Below are 10,250 nucleotides of genomic sequence, written 5' to 3' on the forward strand. Positions count from 1 at the left end.
CCCCCCCCCCCCCACTCCACCCGATTATATATCGCTTCATCAATCTCTGATCTATCACTGTTCTCCTTATTTCGATTTTATTATCGTGTAAATCGTGCCTGGTCGTCGATTATTGTACAACGAGAAAATACATACGTTTTTAGGTGATAAGCCAAGGATTTGTCTTTTTTTTTTTTTTTTTTTCTTCGAAAATTCAAAATCAAACGAAAAGTAAAGAAAAATAAAATAAATAAAAAAAAAAAAAAAAAAAAAGAACGCCAAAGAATACAATTGCGTCAACGATTATCATAATCGATATAAAGAAACAACTTTCCCTCGAAGTTATTTCGTATTTCTTTCATATCGATCCTCTCGATCGATAGCTCGTTATTCTTCCTCGATTCCTCATTCTCTCTTTTCATTTCACGAAACTATTTCATTATTCCGACACGTTTCTTTTTTTTCTTTTTCATTCGTTTTTTCCTTCACGTATATGGGAACCATACTCGACGAACCGATAGCTCGATCCTCCGCGAATATCGAAAACGTACCCCCCTCTCCTCTCTTCCATAAAAGCCTGAGATGTGAACGAAGAAGAATGCGATCCCGAGAATTTTATTATGGGGATAACCGATAAGAATGGGTCGAGCTTTATCGAGAATCGTTTCCATTCTGCTCCACTAATTTTTTTTCACTAAGCTCCACTCTCTTTTTATATATCCATTTTATTATAGTATATATATATATATATATATATATGCTCGATAATCGAAGGTTATACCTGAAACCGTATATACCTTAATTTGCTTTTAACGCGTCTACTTCTTACTTCTTTCTTTCCTCTTTCTTTCTCTTTCTCTCTCACTTTTAACGCCATTTCTTCACATTTGACTTTAACCGCGTTATTAATAATAATAATAATATTAAATAGCCGGTGAAAACGCGATGTAAAAAAGAAAAGAAAAGAAAAAAAAATAATAACGAATAAAAAGAAGCAATATATATGTAAAAAAAAAAAAAAAAAAAAAAAAAAAAAAAAAGAAAAAAAGGTGAGAATGGCTTGTACAAAATATATTTAAAACTCACAGAATTTCTTCTTCGTTTCGTACATAATCGCAGAAGCGCTTTACTCACAAGTGCCTGTTCTATCTCCTTCTCTATCTATCTATCTATCTATCTATCTATCTATCTATCTATCTGTCTTTTCTCCTTTCTTTCTCTTCTTCATTTTCTTTTTCTTCTTTTTTTTTTTTTTTTTTTTCTTTCTTCGAATCATTTCTCTTTAAAATCTATTCATCCGTTTCTCTTCGTTCTTTCATTTCGTTTATCTTCTCTGTTTAAACCCTGTTAATCGGCTCCCTTACGCAAAGTATACCCTTTTATCGTTTAGGAAACGATCGGTGTACAACGACACGTACAACAACAGAGGATAGATCGGAACGAACACCGAACGTAAACGGTGGAAAAGTGTCGCGCGCTGTTTCACTCTTTTCAATTAAAACTCTTCTCCAATAAGCTCTTTTGCAGCTTTAGCCTTCACATCGCGCATCGTTCGGCTGCCATGCTTCCAGGCTGTACATGTGTACGATTGTTGTCCCGTCTGAATTCTTTTATCTCGAGCCGTGCATCGATCATTCGTCAATCGAATTGGATTAAAAATTTACACATACATATCTGATGATTAAAGAAGAAAGGGATTAAACGAGATGCTCGATGCACGCCTCGATTTGCGCCATTTTCTTTCTTCGTCGAACGTGATTCACGATCGATCGATCGAACAAAGCGCACGAACGAATGAATCGCGGACGAGGAGTCGAAGAGATCGAATGAGTCACGATCGACCTCTTAATCTTTAAGTTATTAATTAGTATGTATACGCTCTAATAATTGTCCATGTCTCTTATCTGTCGACTAATGATGTTGCTCTTGCATTATGTTCGCAGAACGCGTCAAAAGATAAGGTAAAGCTTTAAACAGATCAGATCGTAGATCGGCATGCATTCTTAGTGATTGAGAGATGAAATAATAATAAATGCGTGTTATTATTAGATAACGTGAAGTAGATTACCAGGGATTGTGTGAACGAACGAACGCATAAAGAAAATATATCGTAGGATTAGATGTAAAACGCTTGCTAAAAACCGCCCCTTAACGATACGAATCGCGTTTTGTTAGAACGAAGATTAATCTTTTTTTCTCTCTCTTTCTCTCTCTCTCTCTCTCTCTCTGTCCCTTTTCGACGCCTCGTTTTTTTCAAGCAAGATTTTTGATCGTTACCCGAGAAGATCGATCTTTCCTTTCTTTTTCTTTTTCACGGACACACTTCTCTCGCACCTTTTTCTTTTTTCCTTTTTTCTTTTTTTTTTTTTCTTCACTAACATTGTGCACGGCTTTTCGAATGACGATAAAGAGAGAAGAATCGTTTGCAATTAATCGAATTTGAATTTCCTGAAAGCAAAAAAAAAAAAAAAAAGAAAAAAATCGATATATAATATCGATCGAACGAGCGATTTTTTAACAATTTTTTAATCAATTTATTTTGTGAATTTTTCGCGAATCTTTTACCCTCTCCCCCACCCCCCACGAACCCCGTGAAAATGCCGCCCGTTACACACCCTGCTTTGCGAAAGTTTACGAAACCACCGCTAACCCCGGACCCTGGCGTGTGAGAATTTCGATCGTGTTATGGTCCAAGCAACGGCCCATCTAACGTACGTTCTCTCAAACTTTGCAGAAGAAGCCCGACTGGTCGAAGAAAGGCGAGGAAAAGAAGGTAAAGGAGGAGGAGGTCGAGGCATGAGGCTATTGACGTTACGCTCGTTCTCGACATGTTTTCTCGAGAAGGGATCGTCCATCCATCCATCCAGATAACATCTCGCAACAAGCAACAAACTTCCTCATTGCTACTTCTTTTTATTCATTCTTTTTTTTTTTTCTTCTTCTTCTTCTTTTTTTCTTCTTGTTTCTTCTCGTCTCGATTAATATTACAATATTGCAACTCCCGAAATGCACGTATAAAAAAAAAAAAAAAAAANAAAAAAAAGAAGAAAAGATCAAACCGTATGTGCCCGTATGTCTCGTTCGTCTACGATGAATTCCTCGATTTTTATCGAGAGAATTCACCATCGGATATCGATTCGTGTTCTAATCCAAAGAATTCAGAATTTTGTGACTGACCGATTTCTTTTTTTTTTCTTTTTTTTTTTCTTCTTCTTCTTGTTCTTCTCGTCTACGAGATATATGTATATATATATATTTTTTTAAAAAGGAAACAAAAACCCTGTATCGTTCTCCGTCTCTGTTGATTTGTTTTTTTTTTTTTTTTTTTTTTTTTACACTGTCAATCCTCACTCATGTATCACTATGTTGATTCGTAATTCTCTGTGAACCGGATGAAGATAGAAATGAAACGTAATTGGAAATAATAACAAGAAAGGGAAATCGTTACTTAAGATTTATTGTAAATCAAAATATTTAACAAGTATGAAATACATTGTGGCTGTGTGTTCATTCCCCTATTTCCCACCATTTCCCATTTTGTTTCTCGTTCCTTCCTCGTTACGTCGATTTTATGTTCTATGTTCTTTTCGCTCATCAAAGGGGACAGTCTTTTTTTTCTTTTTTCTTTTTCTAAATAAAGTAAAAAGTAATTATTACGATTATCGATGTATACGTATCGTTTCTTCGCGTCACAACTGTCGCCTTCGATTAAATTTATCGTTTTTATTAGAAGAATCGTAATCTCACGATTGTCAACATCTCACGATGTTGGAGACTTGTTGAAAGTTTCGCGATTCGAGATACTTTTACGAGTTAATTTTCACGTACTTTTACGACTCAATCATCAGATTATTAAGATTCTTTTTCGCGCGAGAAACGAAATTTTTATCACGTTCACGAGGCTTCGCTTCTCGAAAAGTTTGTAAACACATCAAAGAGCCAATGAGGCGTGTCGAATGGCGAAGCGTGTACATTCAACCGAGAAATTTTACGCCACGTCTTATACGAATATCGACGGTGCCTATATCATAAGAAACGAAGGCTCTTGAGCTTCGTGTCGAACGACACGAAATTGTCGATATCGTTCGATTTAATTTCCCCTTTTTTTCTTTCTTTTTACTCGACACTCGTTCGCTCAACACGAGTCTCGCGAGAAGAATAATCCATAGAAATTGAATTCGCAATCGAGAAACGAGCACGGTAGGTTGAACATCAATCAGATCACGCTTAATTCACGATTCGCTAAATAAGCTTGTAAACCTTTCTCGTTTCGTTACGATCCACTGTTCACGTTTTCGGTCATCGTATTATTCCCTTTTCGTCGTAGAGAATAGCGCCATCTGTCGCGATAATCCGTCAACTAATTTTTCGTTCACACATTTTTCTTTTTACGACGAATGCGCGTTCAGAATTACACCCGCGTATAATTTCGCGAAACGAGGCTCGTTCGTGGGACGCGGACTCGAATTACCGTAGCATTGTTTATCATTGGAACGGCATTGTTTAATTATCTTGGCAATATTCGTTATCGCGAACGGCCATTGATTTACACTATCGAACGGCCACGCGCCGTGACGGCAAACTCTCCAACGTTGTCGCGTAGAGAGCGTTATTATCATTCGCTCGTACGAATCGTGTGTCCATAAACGACGACCTTTAACGCGGCTGCGCGTGAAATATGCACGATGACCGTAAATCAAACGATTTAACGCGTGCGACGCGTTTAAAATGCGCGCCGTATATAATTTTATCTCGACCGGTTGAATCAAACCGAAATCTCGTCGAGTAAATAATAAACATTCGTTTTACCACATTTTTCATCCTTTCGTGTTCGTATTTTTCTAATAAAATTATCGGAAGCTTTGATTATTTTGATTGAAAGCGTTTCGAGATTTCGGGATGGAGATAGATAGTATTATTATTTCCGTGTAGGAGGAACCAGCTCCACCACCCGAACCTCCACAACCAACGCCATCACCGACACCCGCGCCACCAGAAGCCGCTCCAACGCCATCGCCAGAACCCCCAACGCCATCGCCAACGCCATCGCCGGTACCTCCCGCAGAGCCAGCTCCTCCATCGGAACCTGCTCCACCCGCGGAAGGGGCAGCACCGCCACCACCCCCACCAGGTCAGTGCAGCGACCAACCGAGCATCTATTATTCACAATTTCCACGTAGTTTTACATCACGTATATCTATATATCTATATATATATATATATAACTTTCGCTTTCATTATATTCTCTTCTCTTAATTACGTTTGCACTTTTCATACGCGAGCATAAACCGCTCCATCATCGGGGACGAAACGAACCCGGGCCTCTTTAGATTAGAGTAGATGTAGTCCTTAACCCAAGGTGCATGTAATTGTTCAGAAGGTGCACCTGCAGAAGGGGCAGCACCACCAGCGGAAGGGGCGCCGCCAGCTGCTCCTGCGGAGGGAGCAGCGCCACCAGCGGAGGGCGCGCCGGCCGCACCTCCCGCCGAGGGGGCACCTCCCGCTCAAAGCGCGCCCCCTGCCGAGGGTGCGCCTCCTGCCGAGGGCGCACCGCCACCGCCGGAGGGGGCACCGCCAGCGGAAGGTGCGCCACCTGCGGAAGGTGCGCCGCCCGCCCAACCTGCGCCGCCCGCGGAAGGGGCGCCCGCACCACCACCGACTGAAGGTGATCTCGTCCCAGCTTTTACGATCTTTCACAAACTCGTTTGCAAACGATCCGTTCCTCTCGCATTCTTCCTTCTTCGTTTCCTTCTAACCTCTCAACCCTTTTGCGCTCGACCAACCCCTTTTCTCGAAAGGGGGCAAGTCCCATACTCGAGACACGTGAAATCATTTTTATATATACTTTTTAATAACAAAGAGATACTGTGTTCTTATTAATCACTCGTCTCAACTCGACCCTTTTTTCGAAAGGGGGAAATAGCATACTCGAGATATGTATGTGTGTATCTATACTGTGTTCTTATTAAATCACTCGAGCCTCAACTCGAGCGCAAAATTTGTTAATTCCAACGATTTTTCTCATCTTTAATTTCTTAAATTAATCGACCAACCCTTTTTTCGAAAGGGGGGAAATAGCATACTCGAGATACGTGAAACTATTTTTATACGCTTCCTAATAACAAAAATATAAAAATCCAAAGAACTTATTCACAAATCTATATTATGCTCTTACTAAATCACTCGCCTCAGCTCGAGCGCAAAAGGTTAATTCGTTAATTTCTACCATTCGTCTGATCTTTAATTTCTTAAATTAATCACGCTCGATCAACTCTTTTTTCGAAAGGAAGAAAGTAGCATATTCGAGATACGTAAAATAATTTTGATATATACTTTGCAATAAGAAAGAGATAAAGATCCAAGAAACTTATTCACAAATCTGTACTATGTTCTTATTAAATCACTCGCCTCAACTCGAGCGCAAACGATTAATTCAATTCCAACGATTCGTCTGATCTTTAATTTCTTAAATTAATCACGCTCGATTAACCCTTTTTTCGAAAGGAAGAAAGTAGCATACTCGAGATATGAGATTGTCTTACAGGTAACATGATTTTGATACACTTCCTAACAATAAAGAGATAAAGATCCAAGGAACCTATTCACAAATCTATATCGTGCTCTTATTAAATCACTCGCCTCAACTCGAGCGCAAAAGGTTAATTCGTTAATTTCGTCTGATCTTTAATTTCTTAAATTAATCACGCTCGACCAATTCTTTTTTCGAAAGAGGGGAAGTTGCATACTCGAGATACGTGAAACGATTTTCATATACTTTCTAATAATAAAGAGATACTGTGCTCTTATTAAATCATTCTCAACTCGAGCGCAAAATTTGTTAATTCCAACGATTCGTCTGATCTTTAATTTCTTAAATTAATCATATAAACCAACCCTTTTTTCGAAAGAAAGAAAGTAGCATACTCGAGATACGAGATTGTCTTACAGATAACGTAACATGATTTTGATACACTTCCTAATAATAAAAAGATAAAAATCCAAGGAACCTATTCATAGTTACTATACATTTATTAAATTATTAAATCATTCGCTTCTCGCTCGAGTTGTCGTAATGATTTGCCTCAACTCGAATGGTTAATTCATTAATTGCAACGATTTGTCTGATCTTTAATTTATTATATCAATCACGTTCGACCAATCCTTTTTTCGAAAGGGGGGGAAATAGCAAATTGGAGACACGAGATTATCTTACAAGTAACATAACATGATTTTGATACACTTCCTAATAATAAAGAGATCCAAGGAACCTATTCACAAGTCTGTACTTATTAATTTCATTAATTCATTAATTGCAATTGATTCGTCTGATCTTTGTTGATTTGTTAAATTAATGACGCGTGACGTGTTAATCGGTCGAGAATCCGAAGTGCTTGACTAAAGCGTTTGTGTGAATTTACGAAGGCGCGGCACCACCAGCGGAAGGTGCACCAGCACCGCCACCACCAGCGGAAGGAACCCCGGCACCACCTCCGGCCGAAGGTGCGGCGCCTCCTGCGGAGGCAGCGCCACCTGCAGCGCCAGCCGAGGCTGCCCCAGCTGCGCCCCCGGCGGAAGCTGCGCCGGCACCCCCGCCCGCCGAAGGTAATCCGCTCCCCTTTATTCGCTCCCTTTGCCTCGATTAAGCATTTCAAGCAGTTCAACGCAGGATCAATCAAATGCTTCTCCTCTATATCCGCCATTTATCACTCGGTGAAATTCGGTTCAGTTATTTTTGACCAATTTTTTCTCTCTCTCTCTCTCTCTCTCTCTTTTTACGAAAACAGTAATTTTTGTAACTCGATTCTCGCCTTGCTTCGAAAGTTCAAACGGAGGTTACTTTTCGTTTATTATTTTTCTTTTTTTTCTCTCTTTCTCTCTGCCTCGTCGATTTTTTTAATCCCCCTTTTTTTCAACTTAATTTCTAGCTAAGGTAATATTACTTTTGAAAGTTACACTGAACGTCAGCCCCGTCATTCGTCCAGTAATTCGTGGTTCGAAGTTCATCACATACGGTATGTTAAGATAATGAAAGGTTGACGTTCTAGTAGAGGACTAAAAATCTAGTCATCAGCCAGTAACGAGTAACGTTCGCACAAAGGTAGTTTGACTAATCGTATCATCTTATATACGTCTCGAACGTGATGACGTATTTGTTGACAAAAGAAACTAAACCTCTCTAACGACCAAATCTTTCGCATCTTCTCGATCAACTACGGTTCGAGCAGATGCTACTGTAACTTTTATAATTCTACTTCCTCGCTCTCGAACTTTCCGTAACTATTTTACCGAACGACCAAACAATGAATAAAACGATAGGCAGTAACAGTAATCGATCCATCGGAGAGCTTGTATAATAATAGTAATAATAATAATAATAATGGGAGGAAAAACCTCTTACAAATCTTCGAAAACTTTGACAAAAGTGGAAGAAGAGCGAATTCTTGAATTCTTCGAGAAAGTAACGACCGAGCTAAAAGGACTAAAAGTAAAAGAAAAACTCGATTAATCCAACAAAAACTAGATCCCTTCCGCATCAGCGGGAAGGGGAAGCTAACGTAGATGAAGAAGTAGTAATTTCCTCCTCTCTCTCTCTCTCTCTCTCTAAATAATAATAATTCCTATCTTCTTTTCTTTTCAGCACCGGCATCGTAACTTCGTCAAAGTTGAAACGGACGTTGAATGGTCACCTCGCTACACGATTACCATTCGTTGCATCGTCCGAATTTGCATGAAACGTGCACACGGATAAGCTAGAGTACGGATATTACAAACGTATATGCGTCGAGCCGTATCATACTCGACGCATCACGGTTCATGCGTTGCCTTGTCATCGTCGTCATCACCGTCATCATCATCGTCATCGTCGTAACCATTATTTTCGTCCCGTATACGCGTCACTTTCAACGTCACGGTATTCGTCAGTCATGCGTATCTCGAAGAATGAAAGCTAGGCAGAGCGAGAAAGATAACAGTGTTGTATATCGAGGGGGAGGGGGAGGAAAGAAGAAAGAAAAGGGGATGTTGTTTGTCATTGACGTGTTTTTTTTCTTTTTTTTTTTTTTTTTTTTTTTTTTTTTTTTTTTTCTTCTACAAACTCAATCGAGAGTATCATCACTGGGTGCCTGGAAAATTTTCCACTCTTGTCTCCGCCTAATAACAATAGGAGGAATATAAATAAAGCCGTGTTGCTCTACGAGGGGTGGAAGTGGTCATAAGCCGTTAATCGTCAAGGCTCATGTTCCTACTACTGAATTTTCTATCGATTGAAATCGAACGAGAATTAACACGAGATAAATATATGCAAGTTATATCGCGATATTTTTATGTAAATAATAATATAATACGATACGACGCGTTTTATTCGAAGATTAATGCAAATGTTTTATCAACACTTCCTTACACGAGTTGATTGGATTTCGTAATAAAAAATCTTTTTTCTGCGATCACCGATTCTCATTATTCTCGATAATTACTCCTTCCTTTTCTTCATTCATTTCATTTTCTATTATTTTCAGCGATTACGTTTCCGCTCCCTTGATTAATACCCGGAGGCTCGGAGGCTTTGATTTTCTCGCTCCGAGCCTTTATTTGGGAATGCTGTTAACTGCTTTATTATCGTATATCACATTGGGGTTGATAGCGATCATTTGTTTATGTTGCTCACTGTCGTGTATTTTGCTAATCCCTTTGTTGCTTTGTTTCTCGACGATATATGCAAGTAACGCGGAACAATAGACGGCTCCTACATAATAGAATTTACGTGGGTTAGTCTTATTGTGAATCGGTTTTCCCCTGTTTGCTATGTTGTCAACGCAATCGATTTCCCTACTATCGTGGTAAATTACTACGGTTAAGCGTATCGTAATTTAACAATATTCCAGCAATTGAAATGTTTGATATAACCGACTAAACAGAATCATCGTTATTTTCAATCTATATTTGCCAAAAGTCTATTATTAGTCATCATGGATAAACTGTATGATATATATATATATCATACAGTTAGATATAATAGATTAGTAAAATATACAAAAATGTCCCTAGCTACCCGATTCTTTTGTCGAGAAAAAAGATATCTAGTGATTTTTTCGTTCAAACGAACGAACGGACAAATCGACTTTTCACGTCTACGTACGTTTCGTGCGTGAACACGGCAGCTCGAAAATGATCACGTAATATCCTCGTATTCATCTCCGAGCTGTAAGACTGACAGATACAGAATGTAGAGTCGTTAAGCCGCGCGTAATTCGAAACTCGAGGTCGTATGCGTA

General features: G+C 39.1%; 1 protein-coding gene across 10 annotated transcripts in view; it reads left to right on the forward strand.

The window, feature by feature from the left end:
* Window positions 1–9,425, forward strand: part of LOC122719612 (troponin I-like) — a 28,219-nt gene extending 18,794 nt beyond the window's left edge. For 6 of the 10 annotated variants that reach the window (XM_043945627.1, XM_043945607.1, XM_043945589.1 and 3 more), the window contains 7 exons: window positions 1,923–1,940; window positions 2,714–2,752; window positions 4,912–5,110; window positions 5,357–5,644; window positions 7,402–7,581; window positions 7,905–7,909; window positions 8,618–9,425. In XM_043945627.1, the coding sequence (XP_043801562.1) occupies window positions 1,923–1,940; window positions 2,714–2,752; window positions 4,912–5,110; window positions 5,357–5,644; window positions 7,402–7,581; window positions 7,905–7,909; window positions 8,618–8,728 (840 nt within the window). In that variant the 3' untranslated portion in view covers window positions 8,729–9,425. Of the gene's footprint in view, window positions 1–1,922; window positions 1,941–2,713; window positions 2,753–4,911; window positions 5,111–5,356; window positions 5,645–7,401; window positions 7,582–7,904; window positions 7,992–8,617 lie in introns of all 10 variants that reach the window. The other 4 variants (XM_043945597.1, XM_043945617.1, XM_043945635.1 and 1 more) reach the window with 4 other exon arrangements.
* The last annotated feature ends 825 nt before the right edge of the window (window positions 9,426–10,250 follow it).

This window comes from Apis laboriosa, unplaced genomic scaffold, assembly GCF_014066325.1.
Source record: "Apis laboriosa isolate Shangri-la unplaced genomic scaffold, ASM1406632v1 scaffold11_cov152, whole genome shotgun sequence".
Taxonomy (NCBI): Eukaryota; Metazoa; Arthropoda; class Insecta; order Hymenoptera; family Apidae; genus Apis; species Apis laboriosa.